The sequence below is a fragment of the Procambarus clarkii genome, chromosome 39 (assembly GCF_040958095.1).
Source record: "Procambarus clarkii isolate CNS0578487 chromosome 39, FALCON_Pclarkii_2.0, whole genome shotgun sequence".
NCBI lineage: Eukaryota > Metazoa > Arthropoda > Malacostraca > Decapoda > Cambaridae > Procambarus > Procambarus clarkii.
The window spans coordinates 2,812,681-2,836,003 of record NC_091188.1 but is presented as its reverse complement, the minus strand read 5'-3'; the positions used below and the strand labels follow the sequence as shown (position 1 = coordinate 2,836,003).

The 23,323-nt window shown below is 43.0% G+C and overlaps 2 protein-coding genes across 2 annotated transcripts; both read right to left on the bottom strand.

Moving 5' to 3' along the window:
- Nucleotides 1-612: 612 nt before the first annotated feature.
- Nucleotides 613-7,336, bottom strand: LOC123753531 (uncharacterized). The gene is made up of 2 exons (XM_045735500.2): nucleotides 5,816-7,336; nucleotides 613-2,879 (listed from the first exon to the last, which is right to left on the bottom strand). Exon 2 carries the CDS (start codon nucleotides 2,832-2,834, stop codon nucleotides 1,506-1,508), a length of 1,329 nt encoding a protein of 442 aa, XP_045591456.1. The 5' UTR covers nucleotides 2,835-2,879; nucleotides 5,816-7,336; the 3' UTR covers nucleotides 613-1,505.
- Nucleotides 7,337-7,360: 24 nt separating this feature from the next.
- Nucleotides 7,361-23,273, bottom strand: LOC123753530 (uncharacterized protein DDB_G0283697). The gene is made up of 6 exons (XM_045735499.2): nucleotides 23,192-23,273; nucleotides 17,913-18,216; nucleotides 12,475-12,605; nucleotides 11,570-11,890; nucleotides 10,712-11,458; nucleotides 7,361-10,216 (listed from the first exon to the last, which is right to left on the bottom strand). The coding sequence occupies exons 1-6, from the start codon at nucleotides 23,207-23,209 to the stop codon at nucleotides 7,361-7,363; spliced, it is 4,377 nt and encodes a 1,458-aa protein (XP_045591455.2). The 5' UTR covers nucleotides 23,210-23,273.
- Between the last annotated feature and the right edge of the window lie 50 nt (nucleotides 23,274-23,323).

The window sequence follows — 23,323 nt, the reverse complement described above, 5'->3', positions numbered from 1 at the left end:
CTATATAGCACTTGGAAGCGGTCAGGATAAGGATTTGGGATGGGACGAGGGAAAGGAATGGTGTCCAAAAACTTGGACAGTCGGGGATTGAACGCCTGACCTGCATGAAGCGAGACCGTCGCTCTGCCCTCCAGCCCAAGTGGTTGAATCAGAAGAGGAATTATTATTATGAACTCTGTAACGAGAGCAATTATATTTACACACAGAAAATAATAAATAAATATAGCTGAATGGAAAAAGATAGATTACAGATGATCTATTGATCGTGATACAGTTATCTGATATAGAATAAATAGCTGCGTGTCTACTTTAAATTCGAGTAATAAAGAGTAGTAAAGTGTCAGGATAGACACTTACGTATCCACTTACGAGATGTGTCGGTATCTTCTAAACGGCTTATGAGCTGTGAAGTGCTACGAAGTCGTCCTCAACACATGGTTATTATTACCATCAAACACCTTCTCCACTCATTACAGTGTTCTTAAACTCATCAACGATGGTCTGTATTCATTAATGATTACTTTCACAAGTCGAAGAGCGCCCGCTTTCATAAAGGATCACTTGCTTAACACTAATAAGGCATATCCAACTGTCGCAAATGCAAACTCAACATCATATAATTTACACTTTATTGGCCTGAAAATTGTACACTTAATGTCATGTCTGTTTAAAATGTTTTCCTGATCTCAAGCCCGATATATATATATATATATATATATATATATATATATATATATATATATATATATATATATATATATATATCTCATGTTCCTTGTTGATCAGGCTTCCGTATTTGAGGAGGAATCATTGTGCATACTGAAGAATGTTTTGGTAGTCACACAATGAATACCACGAGACAGTTAAAGAGTCAAAATCAGAATGTCTTCTTAGAAAGACTTGAAGTTTCCGAAGTTCTGTAGTGCTTTTGAAGGCGGTCTCTCGAGGCATCTTAGACCCGAGTCACAGACGTCAGGAAAGCCGCACAAGAGCTGCCTCACTACATACATGAATGAAGCCGAAAGGGTTCTTTTTTTTCTTAAAGTCTGTCGATGTGCCTGAAGCTCTCAAGAGTTCGAGTGGCTGTTGAGGCGGAACCGGAGAGAGCGACCAAGGGTAATTGTAGTGTATTACCGATGGGTATTACGCCGCCAGCAAGCGGAAGCAGCTCCCGGAGCCCTGAAGACTGCATGGAGCGACTTCCGACTCAAGAGTGCCCAAGCAGCTTACCTTCAAGGAAGTACACGAGATCGAAGTCCGCCCAGGTACGCTTGAACGACGAAAGTTTTCCCGCTCGACCGGCAGCCGCGATCCCGGTGTGACCCAGACAGTTCTCTAGATTTGCCACCACGTACAAAATAAAGGGTACTAAAAAGCACGGAGCCACACCACCTACCTGACCTATCCATCCTACGCAGGGGAAACGAGGATATTTCTGAGCCGCTACTGTCCATCCTACGACATTATTTTGTACTCTGGGTACCATAGCGCATGAAATTAATTGATTAGTGTTTGGTTTTGGTGTGTAATAATGTCACTTGAGGAGGGTTTGAGATGTAACGTGATAAATGGTGAACACAAATGTTCAAACCATGATCATGCTGCCAGTGACTGGAATTTTTAACGTATGTTATGTGTGTATCTTGACTATGTTTCTTGTTGTTATCTTGGCCATATTTCTTGTGGTTATCTTGGTCATATTTCTTGTGGTCGTCTTGGCCATGTTTCTTGTTGTTATCTTGGCCATATTTCTTGTGGTTATCTTGCCTGTATTTCTTGTGGGCATCTTGGGCATATTTCTTGTGGTTATCTTGGTCATATTTCTTGTGGTTATCTTGCCCGTATTTCTTGTGGTTATCTTGGCCATATTTCTTGTGGTTATCTTGGTCATATTTCTTGTGGTCGTCTTGGCCATGTTTCTTGTTGTTATCTTGGCCATATTTCTTGTGGTTATCTTGCCTGTATTTCTTGTGGGCATCTTGGGCATATTTCTTGTGGTTATCTTGGTCATATTTCTTGTGGTTATCTTGCCCGTATTTCTTGTGGTTATCTTGACCATATTTCTTGTGGTTATCTTGGTTATATTTCTTTTGGTCATCTTGGCCATATTTCTTATTGTTATCTTGACCATATTTCTTGTTGTTATCTTGGCCGTATTTCTTGTGGTCATCTTGGCCATATTTCTTGTGGTTATCTTGGCCATATTTCTTGTGGTTATCTTGGCCGTATTTCTTGTGGTTATCTTGACCGTATTTCTTGTGGGCATCTTGGCCATATTTCTTGTGGTTATCTTGGCCGTATTTCTTGTGGGCATCTTGGCCATATTTCTTGTGGGCATCTTGGCCATATTTCTTATTGTTATCTTGGCCATATTTCTTTTGGTTATCTTGGTCATATTTCTTTTGGTTATCTTGGCCATATTTCTTGTGGGCATCTTGGCCATATTTCTTTTGGTTATCTTGGTCATATTTCTTTTGGTTATCTTGGCCATATTTCTTGTGGTTATCTTGGCCATATTTCTTATTGTTATCTTGGCCATATTTCTTGTCGGCATCTTGAATATATTTCTTGCGGTTATCTTGGCCATATTTCATATGGACATGGCTATATCTCATGTGTCTATATTTGCTATATTTCTTGCTATCATCTTGATTATATTTCTCGTGATCATCTTGGTTATATTTCTTGTGATCATGACTATATTTCTTGCTGTTATCTTGGCCATAACTGACTTTGTAGTCTCGTATCTTTCCAGTATAGACCTCGTGTCTATAATGGCCTTTACCGCCATGATGGCCCTGGTGGCTCTTCAGACCATCACCGTACTGGGCCATTATGTGATCCTTCTTCCTCCTGTGGTTAAGGTCGTCTCGTGTTCTCTATGGAGAAGGGAAGAGACGGGATTTATATTAGTCACCCTTAAATTGTATTTTAAGAAAACTTCTAGTCCACTAGGCATTTTATAAGTAACATATTTTTATTAAGATTTTAATGCCATTTATTGATTTATTTTCTATATCTTAGACGTGTTAACATTAATATTTAAATAATTATTATTATTATATTAATTATTTTTATATTACTTAAATTTCTATATTACATACTTTGTCAGGGGTTATATTATAAATATTTTATAATTATATATATTTTTAGTGTTTTATATATACATGTACAAATATTGGATTCAGTTATTGAATTTTTTTCTGGTAATAATGTAATAATTGTGTCTCCCAGAGAGAGACGCCGGTTGAGATACACGTGTAAGTATTTAATAATTCGTGCACGTACCATTATATATGGGGAAAAAAGACAGATTTGTACAACACTTATGAAATAAAGTATTAAAGGGAACGTGCTGAGGGAGGGAACTGGTTTGAGCACTCCAAAAACTTAAGCTTGAAAAGAGGTTATCTTGAGATGATTTCGGGGCTTAGCGTCCCCGCGGCCCGGTCCTCGACGAGGCCTCCTTTTTTTGTTACACACCCCCCAGGAAGCAACCCGTAGCAGTTCTCAAACTCCCAGGTAACTATTTACTGCTAGGTGAACAGGTTCATCAGGGTGAAAGAAACTCTGCCCAATTGTTTCTGCCTCCACCGGGAATCGAACCCGGAACCTCAGGACTACGAATCCGAAGCGCTGTCCAGTCAGCTGTCAGGCCGAGGAAGACAAATTATTTTCAGCTTTCATAATAATAATATTTTAGGATTTGTTCTAAGTTTTACGTATATAGGCGGGTGTGGATGATCCAGGCTGAGGTTCCAAGTAGGTAATAATTAATATTTAAGGTGGAGTCAAACTACATGGGTGACGTGGAGAGGGAAGACCTGCTGCTTGGGTAACAGCTTCTCCCCCGAATCAACCTACCCTGGCTTGGCGCCCTGGTGAGGCCACTCCAGACCGACAACCAGAGAGCAACTCCATAGTCTCCTGAGACTGATGGATGCCTGCTACTATTACTAGTAGAAGTGATATTAACTTTCTCTCTGCATGTTGACCAGACCACACACTAGAAGGTGAAGGGACGACGACGTTTCGGTCCGTCCTGGACCATTCTCAAGTCGATTGAATGCAGAGGGAAATTCAAGTCGAATTTCCCTCTGCATATTTATATCCATTATAGTACGGTGGCCAAACCCGAATTGCATAATCTAAATGGGGCCTAACAAGGACAATATAATGCTGAAGAATAACATCGGATGTTTTATTTCTATCTCATATATGCATCTACATTAATTACAACACCCAGATATTTTTCTTCATGAGATTTAGCAACTATAACGGTATCCAGCTGATTTCTATATCATCACCATTTTGTTTTCAGCAACAGAAAGACTAGATTTTAAACAACATTTATATGCACTATTTGAAAAATCTTGACCAATGCTTAATTTATCTATCGCCGCCAGTGTTCAAATATCGACAATACAAGGCTGTTGCCGGTTATTCTTTCATATTTCAAAACAAAGTAATGGAATAAAGGAAATTGGAAAGTATAATCAGAATTATTTATACCGGAAGTAATATCGTTGAGTGCTTTTCCCGCCACATATTCAGCGGGAAAATTAAATTTTCAAAACACTATTTTGTGCTTAAACATTACAAGCTTCATTACGCAGCTGATAAACCAAACCGCAACTCAGAAGAATGGCGTCGCTTCTCCATCTTCAGAGTTGGGGTTTGGTCATCACTTTATGACATTTCAATACACAGCAAAGTATAAAGATAGGCTACTATAATCTGATCCGTTTAATATATTATAGATTCTTGATAATGGTCCAGGAGACCATTATCGTCTCCTCATCTACTGGTGTGTGGTCTAGGGCCAGATTCACGAAAGCACTTACGAACGTGTACATCTTTCCTCAATGTTTGACGGCTTTGGTTACATTTATTCAACAGTTAACCAGCATGAAAACTTGCCAATCAACTGTTGTTATTGCTATAAACAGCCTCCTGGTGCTACGGAGCTCATTAACTGTTTAACAATTGCAAACAAAGCCGCCAAAGATTGAGAAAAGATGTACAGGTTCTTAAGTGCTTGCGTAACTGCTTCGTCAATCTGACCCCAGGTCTTCATATCTTCAGCCACGTTATTGTGACTCATCGTCTAGAAAAATAAGTGAATATAGGAAGCGATTAACATAATAATAATAATGCAAATAATAACAAAAACACATGCATTCAGCTGAAATTCCAATATATACAAAAGTGCTACACAAAATTATATACACATGGGAATGTATACATCAAGCATTACACTCACATACTCATGAACACAGAGGAGTGAAGGCAGTGATAACTTTTATACAAATGGTTAATTTAAGCGTAACCACAATACAGTTCGAGTTACCTCTGAGTTTTTTCAGAATGTTTAACATTATCCCGAATATTGCGATTAAACAGACCAATTTTGTATTTACGTTTTGATACTGCAGCCTTTAGGCGAGTTGCGCTTCTGTTATGTTGTGTGATTTTTTTGCCTGCGTGAGAGTGTGTTTGTCTGACTAAATTCTTTTTAACTTTTTTTTGTTGTTATTTTGCATTCTTTTATATTTGGAATTAATCTGAACGGGGCAGGAATGCTGTGTTTTAATTAGTTTGATGGGAGAGAAAATCTTGTACGGACAGGGATACAAGTGGAATATCATCATAATATTAGTGTTTTAGAAGGTTATAATGTCCCATACTAGCAAATTAGTAAGTTTAAAAAGAGCGAGAGGGAAAACAAAAACTATCTGAAGAAATCCTCGAGCAGCAAAGCAGACAAGCAGAGGAGTGTCAGGTGCGCGGGTCTCACAACAACCCCCGGTCTCACCTGGCTATTCTGGTCCACGGGCAACCCGAAGCTGCGCCGACACCGGCGTTCCTTTACACCTCGGCCAGATGATGCTGTTGTTCTCTTGACTTCTCGCGGCTTTTGTGTTCGTATTAGTTATTGACGCCTTTAAACTCCCTTTTTATTATATCTTGCTTTTTGCAGGCGATGAGTCACAATAACGTGGCTACAGTATATTGACCAGACCACACACTAGAAGGTGAAGGGACGACAACGTTTCGGTCCGTCCTGGACCATTCGCAATTGACTTGAGAATGGTCCAGGACGGACCGATACGTCGTTGTCCCTTCACCTTCTTGCTTTTTGGCTTCCTTTGATCTTCTGCAGAATGCTTGATTTGTTCTGTTTCGATTACTTGTTTGTGTATTTGGCTCATGTTCCACGCTCATTTTCCCTCGTGTCAGGTAGAGATATTTAAGACTATAATTGCCTCAGGTGAGGTAAGGCACCTCAAGGTAAGGTAGGCCTCTCAGACTTTTCACTGGTATTCAGCCCGTCACGAGAATAATACTGCTTCTTTTACATGTATCTGTGTCACCTGGTATAGTCTGTCGACAGATTTTCATTTGCCTTCCTGGTTTGTATTCACATGCTTTTCCATATATATTACTTAAAGCAGGTCTAATCACGCATCAACAGGTGACACTTCTGTAACGATGTTGTTAGTCAAACGATTAGTATTATAAGGCCAATAATGCCTTATAATATTAATTATAAGGCATTGTTGGCCTTGTAATACGAATTATAAGACTAAATCTCTTAATGCTGAACAATATGATTCTCCTCTACCTTCACTGGCACAATACTTGAGATCGTTTTTAATGTCAGTCCTGTCAGAATCCCCTGAGGCAGGTCTGTACCCACTATTCGTCTGATGTTCTAAAGGTCGTAGGTTACCATAGCTTCGCTTCGTATTTTTTAGACATTTTTCTTTCTAGTTTTCTCGCGGATATTAGTTAAGACCGGCAGACAGTTTTTTTGTCATATAATTGTTCATTTGATTACTTGGCTATTTTTTGTTAATTTACTCAAATTATTCTTTGGATCTATATGGTGACTGTGAGCGGTTGTGGCTCGTTGTTGATGCAGAGTCGTCGTCCCTGTCATCCCCTCTGGACGACAGTCTTCAGGGACCTGTTGTTCCCCTAACCTTGTCTCCAGTTCTTGTAATCCTCATTTCATCATTGTTGTTCCGCCTGACTGTCTTGTTCGCCGTTCTTATTTCTCCGTTTTTTTTTCTGCCTTAGTTTATTTAGTTCCTTTTATGCTTTCCGAGTGAACTATTTTACCAAGGCTTATGTATACTTCTTCGGGCCGCTACGACGATTTAAATATAACTATTTTGAATCATACTGTCTGCACACTGCTTATTTCTTACTTCCTGAGGGTGTAAATATTATTATTTTTTTAGAATAGTTAAATTTTACTCAGAAATCTCAAGCGCCCGAGGTTTACTTGGCATGAATAACGGTGCAAGTTTGTCTGGTTAATGGTGAGCCTTTGACAAGACGGGTCCGGTGCGGGTTATTCCCATGGCTGGCGTCTCCTGTTACTAGCAACAAAACTTCGCCTTTTGTTGCGTCTCGAGTCTTTTTGTTTATATTTCGTGTGTTGTAGCCAGTTATTTTGTTGTTTTGTTCCTCTGTTTCTCCCTGGAGAGCTGCTCTTATAGCGTTCATTGGCTCTTTGTTTGTGTATCTTGATATATGTCGATGGTCGCATCATTCTCCTCGCGCCACCCTTGCTGTTGTCTCTAACGTAGTCTCTCCGGTGAGGTCTCGTTTTTCCTGAGCGACGAATCTCGTTTTCTGCGAGTCGCTCCGGTTGGTAAGCGTCGAGGAGGCATTTGTCGATTAACTGACAAACTCTGGACAGAGTATTGAGACACGTACTCAACAACTTTCCTTCGACACTTGCCATTTTCCCTCTCCCTGCCTTCTGTAGGGAGTCCTTAGACTTAAAGTGACTTTCCTTGTATTCTGTCTTGTTGGAAAGTTTTGGCCGAGTTCTTCTGGATTTGCTCTTGGATAATTTTTCATTTTTCTTGTGATTTATAATTGCTTCTTTGTTTTTGCGATCTGTGGTCTTCATTCTTGTGTTTTCATGTGAAATGTTCCTCTGGTTTTCGAGTCGTTTTCGTAACTGTCTGTTTCTTGTCGGGGAGTTGTGGCTTAGTTTGTTTCTCCGGAGGACAAAACTTTTCTCAACCCTTCTAGATTTTTGAGGCGAATTCTTCAGCCTTCTGATTGTTGCATCAGCTTCTTTCCTCTGCTGCTGCCCTCGGCGTGATCTCGTAACGTCTCTGGATGTAAACGTTCTTGCATTAGTAACTTTACCAGAGCTCCGGTGCTTCCTGCGACCTCTATGATCCTCTAGGTGTTCTGGAGAGTTGTTGGACTTTCTGCGCGACAACGATCTCCTTTTCCTTTTGACTGTTGCAAATGTCTTGTTTCTCAATTTTTTAGATTTTGGTCTTTTGAAAAAATCAGTGTCTTGAAGGTTTTTTAATTGAGGTTGACTTTGTTTGAATAGTTTATATTTGTTAAACCCCAGGGGAGGTTTATCATGGCCCCGGAGATCTTTGACACGGCCCCGGGGAGAGGGTTGAGGGACCCGGTGTTCTCGATTTTGAGGATTTCGAGGTCTAGATACACGTTCTTCTCTGCGCCTATTTTTATTGATATTTGATTCCTTCCTTTTGCTTATTCTCATATTTGGTTGATAAATCTTTTTCCCTGCTTCTTGCCTTCGGCTTCTTTTGTCCTTTGTTTTCTGCCTTTGATAACTCTTATTTTTTCCTACCTTCCCTGGATTATTCTTGTTCCGTGTTTCCTGCCCTCGATTATACTTATTCCTTGCTCCCTGCGATTGATAGTTCTTGCTTTTTCCTTCCTTCCCCCGATTACTTTTGTTCCTTGCTTCGAGCCGTCGATTACTCTTGTTCCTCACTTCCTGCCTTCGAAAACTCTTGTTTCTGCCTTCCTTCCATCGATTTCTTTCGTTCATTGTTTCCTGCCTTCGATTTATTTTGTTCCCTGCGTCTTGCCTTGATCGTAGAAGTTTGCCACTTAGTGGATTCTTAGCAGTGTTCTTCCTCGTGCTGCGGTTTGTTTTGATTTTTGTCTCACTTCTTCTTTCCCTTTTGGTGTCAATGTTGACATCGCTTATCTTCACTTTTCGCTTTCTAAGATTAGTCCTTATAATCCTTTGTTTTTGTCTCATCTTCCCTTGAGGGTTGTGGCTTTTTCTGCCGTAGTTCCCCTGAAAGGCTTGAGATTTGAACTTTTTTTCGTTATTGGTTCGATTTTTTGTGACACTCTCTTGATATTTCTCGCTCCTTGGTGTTATGTCATTGTTCTTATTGTTTTTTCCAAGAAGCTGACGATTGCGTCTTGTAGTGCTCTTCGAGGTTTTCCAGTTTCTTGTCCGGTTTGTAATTGATTTTTTCTTCTTAATCTTATTCGCGTGTGGCTCTTTTCCCAGCTGCTTCAAATGCAATGAATGACTTACATCGTTTTCTCTCTCACTTTGCCGCTGGGAGCTCCCAAGGTGTGATTTAAGCTTGCGTTGCCCCCCTCTCCTGCCTTCCTTGCGCCCTGACCCACCAGACTTACGATGTCGTATTTTCGAGTTGACGGATGCTAAGATCTCTCTTTTGTTTCTCTCTTTCTTTAAATTTGCCAATTGTTCTTCATTTTGTTCTCGTGTTTCCCGGTGAACAAAACTGAAGAGAGGTTTGTGCGGCTTCTTGCCTCCCCGACGTCTTTGAGAAAGCTCTCCAGATCCTTTACTTAACTTCTCTTTCTGAGAATACTGACGACTTGTTTCCTTAGAAGAATGTAATAACTTTGTCTTTTTTATTACCTTGGCGGCTTTATTCTTACTAACTTTCGCAACATTTTCACGTCTCTGTTTGTGTCCAATATCTGTAGAGCCAAATTTGTTTTCTTGGCCTTGTTCTTTCTGACCTCTTTGTCTCTCTGGTGCTTTTGTGAATTTTGGTTTTGAAATATGTTTTGTATACCTAACATTTCTTTGTCTATCTCCCTTCACTCTTGGCTTAATTTTTTGAGTAGTATTAAATTTTGTTCTCGACTCTGCCTTATTTTGTTGAGCTCTTTTATATCTCCCTTTGGAATCTTTCACGCTCTGAAATTTTGCTTCAGAGCTTCTTAAACTCTTGTATTTTGAACTAGAGCTCTGTACCTTCGATGACTTAGCCTTTTCTTTTTCACCTTTAATATGACGAACGACACTTTTAGCTTTTCTCTTGTAGTGGATTTTGTTCACGGTGCTCCTTGTCACTCCTGAGACCCCAGAAGGTTTCTCACTCGACCCTGCATCGCTACTTGTAACGTCACTTTTGATCGAGCTACCCCTCTACAGAGACAAGATAGAGATAAGGGAGAAATTATAGACATTAGTGATGAAAGCATTATATTATGGCTGAGGCACTCTAAGGCATATCTATATTATGGCTGAGGCACTCTAAGGCATATCTATATTATGGCTGAGGCACTCTAAGGCATATCTATATTATGGCTGAGGCACTCTAAGGCATATCTATATTATGGCTGAGGCACTCTAAGGCATATCTATATTATTGCTGATGGACTCGAAGCAGAGATGAGTTTCGAGACACACTCAAAAGAGTGCGACAGTGAGTGGCTATTGCTACTAGAGAGTAAAGATGTTTAAAACCATTAAAACCAATCAAAACTACAGTAGTTAAACAAGCGAGAAGAAAGCTCAAGATATGTATACAGATTTGTTTTAATATTAAAACTGTACTAGATATTAAAAGCTCAACATTGTGATGATAAATTTAAAAATCCTAAAACTAAAACGATTATAGTCCGATGTTTCTTCACATACCTTGTTGTAGGCGCTCTTGGAGTCCCGCCTCCTGGTGGCCTTAGTGGAGATGCCAGGGTCAGAGTACTTGAAGGATTGCCTCTTGGCGTCGCGGTGGTCAAAGCGTTTCTTGGTGTCGCGGTGGTCGAAGCGCTTCTTGGCGTCGCGGTGCTCTAAGCGCTTCTTGGCGTCGCTGTGGTCGAAGCGCTTCTTGGCGTCGCGGTGCTCGAAGCCCTTCTTGGCGTCGCAGTGGTCGAAGTGATTCTTGGAGTCGGGGTGCTCTAAGCGCTTCTTGGCATCGCGGTGCTCTAAGCGCTTCTTGGCGTCGCGGTGGTCGAAGTGATTCTTGGAGTCGGGGTGCTCTAAGCGCTTCTTGGCGTCGCTGTGGTCGAAGCGCTTCTTGGCGTCGCGGTGCTCGAAGCCCTTCTTGGCGTCGCGGTGGTCGAAGTGATTCTTGGAGTCGGGGTGCTCTAAGCGCTTCTTGGCGTCGCTGTGGTCGAAGCGCTTTTTGGCATCGCGGTGCTCTAAGCGCTTCTTGGCGTCGCGGTGGTCGAAGTGATTCTTGGAGTCGGGGTGCTCTAAGCGCTTCTTGGCGTCGTGGTAGTCGAAGTGATTCTTGGCGTCGCGGTGATCGAAGCGCTTCTTGGCGTCGCGGTGGTCGAAGCGCTTCTTGGCGTCGCGGTGGTCGAAGCGCTTCTTGGCCTCAAGATGCTCGAACTTCTTCTTGTTGTGGAGAGTCTTCTCCTTACGGTACGAATCGTTATTCCCCTGAACCACACAAGTGAGAAAGTAAATGATAGTCGCTCCTCGGCATGACTACAACCCACTACATTAAACTATATCACATTAGTTTATTCAATAATTTACGGTAATTCTTACCTTATCTTTGTAAGATTTATTGCGATGGCCGTAGTGGTGACTCCCTTCCTTGTGAACGTTCACGCGATACTTGGGTTTGTCGTTGTGGCCCTTGCCCCTCTGGTTCTGGCTATCGTGGGGACCCTTGGCCCTCTGATCCTGGCTATCGTGGGGACCCTTGGCCCTCTGGTCCTGGCTATCGTGGGGACCCTTGGCCCTCTGGTCCTGGCTATCGTGGGGACCCTTGGCCCTCTGATCCTGGCTATCGTGGGGACCCTTGGCCCTCTGGTCCTGGCTATCGTGGAGACCCTTGCCCCTCTTGTCCTGGCTATCATGAGGGCCCTGTTAGTTATACAAAGTCACATCAGTCAAAGGGGAAAAATCTGAAAATCTGAATGCGATGCAAGTGTTAATATTTGACGAGACTAGCAAGAATAAATTTGTGAGCCTTCTTCAACATTCAGTCTAAAAGTTTAGATAATTTTTTTAAGAATTTAAAAAAAATACTTACATATAACTCACATATTACGCCAGTTAAATAAAATAATCAAGCATGTAGAGAACCGAGACGTAAGACTGAAAGTGGTGAATTCAATTTAGTTTTTCCTTCAAGAAGTGACTTTGACAGATACACTACCGTGTCAGCCAAGAAGATATGACAGTGACTGAGGTTAGTGTTCTCACGATGTCTCCGGATTGAGGGCGCAGGTCTGACAGTTTGATGACAACGACGGTTTGAGGACAACGACAGTTTGATGACAACGACAGTTTGATGACAACGTCAGAAACTTATTGACGTTTGATAGTAAAAACTTAAGTACTGTGTTGTGTATATGAGGCTAATGGGCTGTAGATGTCACTAACTGTTGGAAGAGAAGATGAATTGGACCAGATATTGGATGGCAGAATGTAAGTTAGATTGTTACCTTGGCATTGTCCTGGTCGTGATTGTTGTAGTGGCGGTCCTTGTAGCCGAGCTGGTCCTTGTAGCCGAGCTGGTCCTTGTAGCCGAGCTGGTCCTTATCACCTGCCTTGTTGGACTTGTCTTCTCCGTGGCCTTCAAATGGTAAGCAGGACGAACACGTGAGCAGAGGTTCAACAAGGTTTAGAGATTAAGGAAGGCATAGTTAGGACTTAAATAAATTAACTTCGTATTCAATAAAATGAGAAGGTAATAACCTAATGTAATGCGCTAGTTTAGTTAAATAAGTTTACGTGTATACCACGAAGCCAAATGTTTGAGTAAACTATTGTTTTTAAGACATCATTTGCATGAATTTACGGAATCACTCAAAATATAGTTATAATAAATACATGCGAGTTCTCTCCGTGGGTGTACCGTGGCTGGCAGCCGCCCTGTGTACCTTCAAGCAATGAGGGGATTGGGTGCTGCGATGACCTACTTGTAAGGCAGATACTTAGTATCTTCTTATGTACCATTATCTCATCAGCATAGTTAATGATGCTCCCCCATTGGGTTTGCTTAGCATAGAATTTCACGGCGCGTTTATTAAGATATTAAATAAGGTAGGGCTGAGGACTATAACTGAGGACTGATGGCTGAGGATATCTCCATGTAGGTGCCTAGTTCGAAGTCTCTTGTTACACTCCTATATCCCTGGAATAATGCAGATGACTTCCTGTTGGATAAGTAACCTCTGATCCAACAACGAAGCCGACCACCAATATTCATTCTCACAAGATTACTCAAGATAACATGTCGGTTTTGCAATATCAAAGGCTGACTTCAGTGTTAGGAAGGTGGTAAAGTTAAAATACTAAGTCTTATGTTATCATGGTGTAAATACTGAAATGTCAACTTCGAGAACGGGCTGTCATCCTTACGTGTTGCTCTACTAAATTGTTTAAACTGTGCCTTATAATACAGTAGTTTCAAATTGTACCGTTTTGGTACATTTGTACCTACGTAGGTACAAATGTACCAAAGTACAGAGGGCTTCTTACACCCACCCTGACAGGAGGGGGCAAGAACCATCGTCTAGGAATTCTCGTACGCCAACAACTGGCAGTCGGCGGCTGGTCAACGTGAGCCCAGTCAGTGTTTACAACGACCAGCTGATTTATTCGCATTTAAATTAAAAAAAGCGAAATACCTACTACAATGTGATTCGACCACAAGCACTAAGATAAGCACGTGGTCGGTGTTTTGACCCTGGGCTGTGATGAAGCACCACCTGGCTTTAAATGGGTTTATTAGCAGTTTCCTTGGAAACTCGAGAGGAAGATTGTCTGGATCCTCTAGTTTGGCGGGCGAGTGAGGGCTGTGTTGTAGTGGTTGTGTTGTGATGGTTGTGTTGTGGTGGCTGTGTTGTGAGGGCTGTGACACTGTGACTCTGACAGATGTCTCTAAAGTGTATTTGAAAATCTTCCCAAGCGTTCGGTCACACCGAGACTGGATGTTGTGGGATTTAAAAAAAAAAACTGCGAGTTAGTTAACATTAGTGTGTGGACTAGCAAACTGCAGTGTTGTGGTCTACGGTTGCGAGTATTTTTATTGTTAGTTTCGTGTCTAACAAAATCCTGAAAGTGCATTGTGAAGAATACGCAAGACACTAAGGCAGGACACGCCGCTACTAAATGTTAACGTGACTGAATGGTAATTCTTAGAACGTTTAGTGATTTACTGGAAATAAATGGTGGAAATTCCCTTTTTATGGCTGTGGCAAAATTACGTACTTGTTGGGTACTTGCGGTTCTTGCTGTGTTTCTCCTCTCGTACTGGATATTTAAATCTTTGTGAGTGATTCGTGAATGTTGGAAACACCGCTTTTATTTGTGTTAGTGAGCACGTGGGGAGTAGTGTTGACGCTGACCCCACTACGGGCAGCGCTGACCCCCCTTGTCTGACCCCACTAGGGGCAGCGCTGACCCCTTGTCTGACCCCACTACGGGCAGCGCTGACCCCCCTTGTCTGACCCCACTAGGGGCAGCGCTGACCCCTTGTCTGACCCCACTACGGGCAGCGCTGACCCCCCTTGTCTGACCCCACTACGGGCAGCGCTGACCCCCCTTGTCTGACCCCACTACGGGCAGCGCTGACCCCCCTTGTCTGACCCCACTAGGGGCAGCGCTGACCCCCCTTGTCTGACCCCACTACGGGCAGCGCTGACCCCCCTTGTCTGACCCCACTACGGGCAGCGCAACCCTCCTTCAGGAGAAGGTAAGCATCAACCTCGAGCCTCAAAGTCACCCGCGTCTCCGCCTCTTGCATACCAACATGGGGATGCATGTGACCATTCATATATTACATATGTCGTATATGATTATATTGTGCATATAAGAACTTCAATAGGCATTAATAATTACTTTCTGTCATTACAGGTAAGGCCTTTTTAGCTCATCGCGGGACACAACTCCTCCAGCTTAAGGTATGTTCCTCTTTCCTTTCGTTTCCGATGGACTGTGTTACGGTATCGACACCATCGTCGGAGTGTAGAGTGGCGATTTCAGAGCCATCTCCAACTCCAATACCGGGGAGTTGGAGTGGTCTGCACTCCAACTCCAATACCGGGGAGTTGGAGTGGTCTGCACTCCAACTCCAATACCGGGGAGTTGGAGTGGTCTGCACTCCAACTCCAATACCGGGGAGTTGGAGTGGTGTGCACTCCAACTCCCCGGTATTGAATGCTACGCAGACAACGCCATGTGTTGGTGTTGGTGGCATGTATCAGTGAACCGTTCCGGTTTCCTGCTTCAGTCACAATGTGAAGTCGACGAGGACGACCTCTGGTGGGTGGTGTATCGAGATCAACGTCATCTAGGTTGTGACTACAAGTTACAATTTCAATTCGCCGGTGGAAGGGTGTTATCAAGGGCACCCAGTGTATTTTTGACCGGACCACACACTAGAAGGTGAAGGGACGACGACGTTTCGGTCCGTCCTGGACCATTCTCAAGTCGATTGGATAGTACACCCAGTGTACTGTCCATCTAATTAATGACGTTTTATGTTCACACAGGTGACATAAGCAGGCATTTGCGCCGAGGAGGGCAGTTCACCTTGGGCAGTCCAAGAACTCTCGATTTAGTCCTGTGAGAAGACTAAGTGGCCGCCGTCAATTAGAGCAGTGTGTTAGCTGCTGATGTATGCAGTATTGTATGGATCGACGTACCCGGGATTGGCCAGTAAGAGTTACCAGACGACAGTGGTGCGTCTGTTGAGAAGTGTTGCTAGTGAGCGACTAGAGATGCCAGGGTGCTAGCTATCCCTGTATGTGACTACTTGAGACCCTGTCAGTGTGTTGCTGAAACCCTCTGCCAGTGGAGAGCGGAGGCGGGGTATTGGCACATCGTGAAGATACGGTGTGTGTGGACTGGCCCATAATGCAGGTGAACTCGCCGGTGTTTGCCATTAAGTGTGGACGACGTGTACCTGGAAAGTGGATTCACCGAGATTGATGAACACAGCTAATGTATTGTGTCCTGCGTGAAAGAGACACTATTATAAATGTGTGTAGTAATACTTTAATATAAAATATATATAGTGGTGAAGGTGTTAATATATTGGTGAAGGTGCCAGAGTATATTGTTTATCATATTTATATTATATTTTATGTATATTGGCCGTAACAGATTGTTTTCCAACAAAATATTACGAGACAGGGTTATTATAATATAATTATGGGTAAATAACAAATCCCTGTCATTGGTCCTGGAGGCGCCGGAACATCACCCCTTTTACCGGTTCTGGGGGCGCCTTGATCTCCCCCTTTTACTGGTCCTAGGGGAGCCGAGGTCCCGCTTTCATTGGTCCTGGGGGGCGCCAAGACATTCCCCTTTATTGGTCCTGGGGGGCGCCAAGACATCCTCCTTTATTGGTCTTGGGAGGCGCCAAGTATACTTTTATTTTGCCTTGTCGATTCCACCGAGTATTTTGTAAGTTGTGATCATGTCCCTCCTGCTGGTGCCTTACTTCGATGATGGGAACTTCAGTTTCATTAATCTTCTCTTGTATGTTAATTCCTAAAACTCGCCTACCTGCTTGGTATTTTGGGGATAGGAGGGGGAGGGGGCGCGGCTTCGTGCTAGAGCTGCATAATATAAAGAGTCTGACGTTCGTGGTGTTCAGTTTTATAATTTCAAAAGTTCAGACTTCGAAGGTAGATATTGATAGAGTTAGACTTGACGTGAGCACTTGGTGGTCAATGATGGTGCTGGTCTTTTAAGGTAGTTGCAATTTATGTGAATGTTTTCTCTTCCGGATGGTAGGACGGTAGAGCGACGGTCTCGCTTCATGCAAGTCGGCGTTCAATCCCCGACCGTCCAAGTGGTTGGGCGCCATTCCTTCCCCCCGTCCCATCCCAAATCCTTATCCTGACTTCCTTCCCAGTGCTATATACTCGTAATGGTTTGGCGCTTTCCCCTGAAAACTCCCTCCCTCCTCCGGATGACTCCCTCCTCCGTGATGCTGGGACACACGTCACGGTGAAGCGTCAGTGTTGACACTGAGACAAGAAGGCATGAGTGTTGTCTCATTGAGTTAAGACACACTCAACACTCCTCCAATATTCCTGAGTGTCTGAGGTAGTTACTGAGCTCAGAGTGTCTCATACCATTTGTTCTGAAATCATTTATTACAGAACAATCACGGACATAGTCTTGGGGAATGTGTCCTAATTGGCTTATATTATAAATCGTTATCTCCTGCTTTCTTTCCTTTGAGTGTCAGTGACTGCTCTTCCGCCATATCTAATTTCCTGAAAAGTATTCGTTTTACAAGAAATAGTGGATTATCTGGGCCAAAATTGTGCAGAACATATATTGAAATAATAAAAACTGGCCTGACTTCAATGTACCCAAAAGTTAAAAAAACAAAAAACGGCATACTAAGTACATTAGAGAAAAATTCATCGTTTGGGAGATAATTAGGAGAGGGAAATGTAAGAGCGGTAACTAGTGTATTAATATACTAACGGTTCACTTCATTAATGTATTATGTCTTATCTAGTATTATAACTGGCTATAGGGAGCACGGGGCTGCTTCCCTGGCTGGCTGAGAGTGTGTGGGGGTCGATGGTCTCAGCCAAGGGTACCTGAGGCAGGAGCAGGGGAGGTCCTCTCACTTTCTCACTCTCTCGGGCTAAGAATACAAGCGGGGGCTTAGTTGACTGTGTTGGGAGCTGAGTGTGTGTCTCTACTGCCTGCTGTGTTTGGTCAACGTTTACCGCCACGTTTCTCCGTTTCTTTCTCTCTCTCTCTCTCTCTCTCTCTCTCTCTCTCTCTCTCTCTCTCTCTCTCTCTCTCTCTCTCTCTCTCTCTCTCTCTCTCTCTCTCTCTCTCTCTGTCTCTCTCTCTCTCTCTAGCGACCCACCTGCTGCAAAGGTGTCGCGGTCGGGGGACCCACCTGCAGCAGAGACCTCTTGACTGTCCGCGGGCAGTTCGGGACCAGCCGCTTCAGGACTACTGAGGTCCAAGACAACGTCATCTTCCTCGGGATGGGAATTTGTTGAGTCGTCCCCTGCAGGGCTGCTGGCCTTGACGGGGTCGTCTTCTGTCCGGAGAAGGTCGCGAACGACGGCATCCTCTGCAGGGTCGGGTTTTGCCGGTTCCTGGAGGAGGTCGAAGGTGATGTCACCTTGCTCCTGCTGCTGTCCTTTGGTCGAGGTTCTCGCTGTTGCTGCTAGGACCAGCAGTAGCGCTGCTGTGTACTGTTAATGAGGGGAAAAAGAGTGACACGATTATTACACGCTATAAGCGGGTAGAGAGAGAGAGAGAGACTGAGAGAGAGAGAGAGAGAGAGAGAGAGAGAAGGGAAGTGAACTGTCAGGGGGAAAGCGCTAACCCATTACGACTATATATCACTGGAAAGGGGTCAGGATAAGGATTTGGGATGGGACGGGGGGGGGGGGTGAAGGAATGGTGCCCAATCACTTGGACGCTAGGGGACTGAAACCCCAATCTGCATGAAGGGTGACCGTCGCTCTACCGTCCAGCCCAATGGAAGGGGGAGGGGGGGGGGAATGAATGACCTGAGTGCAGCCGGGTACCAAGTCTAAATAATTTTATTTTTATTTATATAAACAACAGTTCTTAAATGCTTGCACAGCCACCAGCACGCATAGCGATTCAGGCAGGTCCTTAATCTTAATTTCTCCCTGGAATACGACCCGCCAAATCGTTTATCAACCAGATATCCATTCACTGCTGGGTGAACAGAGGCGTACAGTTAAGGATTGGCGCCTAGTCAATCCTCCCCGGCCAGGACACGAACCCAGGCCAAATAGGGTGAGTGTGTTACCACTGCGCCACAGGGACTGCAGAACTAGAAATAAATGGAAATATCTATTCCAGGTTGGAGAGAAGGGGAGGAGGGAGAAAATAGAAAATGGGGGAGATGAGAGGGAAGGAAGAGTAATAGGAGAGGGGAGAAGGGGGGGATGTGGAAGGGGGGATGAAGGGATATGTGGATTAGGGGGGGGGGAAGAGCCATATTTGAATATTTCATATCATAACATATAATTTGCAAAATTACCAGCAATTTTTAATACTTTCAAATGTTTGTTGGTCCCAGAAATAATAACCAGACGCGAAAATCAATTTTGTTTACAGCCGTTATCGCTGCCCTCATATGACGTCATCACGCATGCGCACCCCGCACGAGGCGCGGGGAGAAAGCGCGCCCGTCACCTTATAAACAACTCGAGCACATGTTCTTATGTCAAACAACATGTCATTTGTAAAATTATCTCATAATTCTACCTGTCAAATTATTTTTTCCCCCGAGATTTTTGAACCGAGCCCAAATGTTTTATTATTAATATCGTTGTTTTTGTAAATGAATGACGTCATCACGCATGCGCGCCACGCACTATTGGGACCTAACCACAGAGATCTCTATAACTAGAGTGGGTATAATGCCACCAAGTATAATGGCTCGGCTGACGTCTTTTGGGCTCCATATTGAAATTCCGGCATATTGCTCCAGGAGTGTGTAAAAATAATACTTGTATGCATCACTGGCCTCTTCAAGAAACACTATGGACATGAATAATATTTTGAATTGTATAACGAATGAATTATACTGTTTCAATTACACAAGTTAAATAACGTTTTTCGCAAATTACAGATAAAATAAGCAAATATTAATTGGAAAATACACACACACACACACACACACATACACATACACACACACACACACACACACACACACACACACACACACACACACACACACACACACACACACACACACACACACATTTTTGCTCAGAAATATGCAGTTGATGCATATAGTGAATTTTCCCTCATTGAGCTATAAACTAATTTATGAAAACCCAAGTGTCGCAGTCAACCCTGGAAACACAAACCGAAACTATCTCTATTTTCCGCTTGTTACAACTTGTAATAAAGTTGTTACATCTTGGCTTAACGTGTTTATGACGTATTAGAACGTTGTTACAACTTGCTATATTGGTTGTTATAACTGGTTAGGAAGTGTTAAAACTTGTTGGAACGTTGCACCAACGTCGTAGTTTCGGTGTGTGTTTGGCGGGAATGGTTCTGTAATGGACTTGGAGAAGGAGCTGGCAGATGAGAACGTTGGAGGAGGGGGGGGGGGATGGTGCCCAACCTCATGGATTATCGGGGATCGAACGCCTACGCTGCAAGAAGCGAGAATATCGCTCTATATATATACCGACCAGTCCAAGTGAATGGGTTTCACTAGACTGTTGGCGGGTCACCGGTGTTAGTTCACTATGTTGAGCGTTCCTCAAGTTTTTTCAACAGGGATTAAGTTTTGCATTTTTTTATTAATATTATGTATGATTTAATTATATTTATATATTATTGGAGGGAAAGGAAAGATATTGGCCTCTTGTTAAATTCATTATTGATTGAAATATTGTTAGATCGAATATTATAACATAGAAAGATAACTTTCTAATGTTTCTAACTCTGAACGATTTTGTGATATCATGAAGGTGGCAGCGGCACTCGATCCCCCTGATGTGGTGGCACTCGATCACCTGGAGTGGTAAGTGGCACTCTCGATCACCTGGAGTGACAGCAGCCTCTCACTCACCTGGAGTGGTAAGTGGCACTCGATCGCTGGAACTTGGCTGACCGGACAGTGTCGCACATGATCTCGGTGGAGTAGACCACAAGACAGGTTCCGTCAGGTTGTTGTTTTAGATTCAGCTACTTGGAACAAAAAGTTCCAAGTAGCACGGGCTATGGTGAGCCCGTAGTGGACTTACCTGGCACAGGAGCGGGTTTCGTGAGGTGTGCTCCGGCGTGTTTAATGAAACACGTCGGAGGCATTGTTGCAGCGGTGTTTGAGGGTAGTTGTTGCAGGGGTGTTTAGGGTGGTAATTCCAGGGGTGACAGAGGACGTAAAGACCGCTTCTCTGGTGTAAACACGACCTGGAACCTCTGGCAAGTGTTGACAAGCGGGGTCGTCACGACACTATCATGGAACATGGTCATTACTGTGCCAGCGTCCCTCCTGGCCTCACCACGGGCCCTCCTCGTCCGCCCCGGACACCACCTCCCTCCACCGCTCGAAAGTCCTTCATCACACTGGACTCCACCTCGTCCTCAATCTCGAACCCTACCTCGGACGCCACTTCGGACTCCATGCAACAATGGTAAGCAAATTCTTTCTTGTGTGATATATTTGATCGAGGGTACCGAGGGTCCAAGAGTACTCTCGGACCCAAAAATGTTCACGTCTTGTACTAACAATTTTATAATCCGAGAAAAAAGTCAAATCTCAAACTTTAAGATTCCTAGGCTTGGTATAACAAAATATATATATGTTATTTATGCATACACACACACACACACACACACATATATATATATATATATATATATATATATATATATATATATATATATATATATATATATATATATATATATATATATATATATATATATAGGAATTGGGGGACAAATTGATCAGCGCTACAAAAGACCAGAGAGCAAAAAGTTTCTTGTTCCAGCGCCTCAGTGTTGCGATTCAGAGGGGAAATGCCTGTTGCGTCTTGGGCACTAGTCCAACTTCAGAGGAATTCGAAGAAGTGTTTGACTTGCAACAATGATCGAACCCGTCTGTGACATTCATCAATGTTTCCCATTGTTGTGTTTTTCAAGAGATCCATAACCTTTAATCACCTTTTTGCATTATTATTTTTGTATCAACCCATGTATATCTTGTAACCATCAAATGCATAATAAAGCACAAAAAATAAAAAAGGAAGGGGGTGGTAGGAGAAAAGCACACAGAAACTGTATTGGAGGGGATCTAAACATTCCCTCTAATGCGTTATGCGTGGTTTCCTCCGAGGCTATGGGTCCCCCTTCTTCCAGCTAGAGGTGGTACTCTTTTATATTTATATATATATATATATATATATATATATATATATATATATATATATATATATATATATATATATATATATGTGCTATATTAGACATAAGACAACGAGTATAAGTCCTAGTATTGCTTGGACAGGTTAAGTTAGGTTAGGGTAGATTTCTTAATTCCTTTTCCTATGTAAGAGAATGCTATTTGGACTAATTCAATTATACCAAACGTGAGCCCTGGGGGTCCAACACCCCATACTGATATGCTGGGCCAAATAGTTGCTATAAGTACTATAATTTTAGGTGCATGAGTTGAATTTATATACATCGGATGAATCGTATTAATAAAATGTTACTCGTCCAGAGCACATGGATCAGACAAGAAAGAATTTGCTGACAGGTTGCAGGAGGGAGTCCTCCAAATGGCTTAGTTTTTGTACATTTTCATTTAAAACAAGATTTACACGTTATCCATATGCTAAAAGTGCTATGAGAATTTCATGTTTATTTACGAATAACTTGTTAACAATTGTAAGTTGATTAAACATCAATATAAGCAGGAAATATGTAGATACAGAGGGCAACATAATTCTCAAACTAACACAGTTTTGGTGTTTGTAAAGTACACGTGGAAGACAAGGAGTCTCGAGCTATATAAATGTCTGGAATTTGGCAAGGTGTTCCCCGCCTCCCGGTGTATGTATACTGTGAGTTTACGTTTGTCTTGGTTTATATTGAGTACTAAAGTATACCTAATGACTGGTCAATAAACTATTCTGGTGGCCTTAATAGCCCTCAGCGATTGATAGGGGCTTAAGCCCAATACTAAACCAAACCATTTGGTGATACACTGAAAGGTGTACCCTGCGCTCTCGGTGTATCTACACCGAGAGTGGACTATGTTTAAGACTCAAGAAATCTTGCTGGTAGGTCAGTAAGCAAGTGTAAGGTCTAATAACCCTCTAGAGGTCAATAGGCCTCAAGTCCAACACCAGACCGAGCCACTGGACGACCAGACATACACATCACCAGGCTACCAGGGTCGTCTTCCTCACATTCTTCGAATACTTCACTACTTTGCCTTTCTAAACTCCATTTTTTTTAATCTCTGAATACGATCAACTACGACACACAACACCCGAGTGACAGTGAATACGAGTGACACACTTAGAGCACACGAGTGATACAGCACACACGAATGACACACACTAAGCACACGAAGGACACAGTACACAGGAGTGACGCACTTAGACCACACGAGAGAGACAGATACAGCGCACACGAATGAAGAAGGTCTGAACGTACCGGAGCCCAGGAGAACATATCCCCCCAACACCGACGGTCGGACAGTACCACAATGCTGGCAGTACGAGGTGCAGGCTGCCAGTGACTTCCTCCCCAGAGCACACACACACACACACACACACACACACACAC

Excerpts from the sequence above, each read along its gene's own strand:
- LOC123753531 (XM_045735500.2), bottom strand. The coding sequence starts at position 2,834 with ATGGCCCAGTACGGTGATGGTCTGAAGAGCCACCAGGGCCATCATGGC.
- LOC123753530 (XM_045735499.2), bottom strand. Across the intron at positions 12,606-17,912 it reads TCAAGAGGTCTCTGCTGCAG|GCCACGGAGAAGACAAGTCC; the intron begins GTGGGTCCCCCG and ends TACCATTTGAAG. Across the intron at positions 10,217-10,711 it reads CCAAGAGCGCCTACAACAAG|AGGGGTAGCTCGATCAAAAG; the intron begins GTATGTGAAGAA and ends TTGTCTCTGTAG.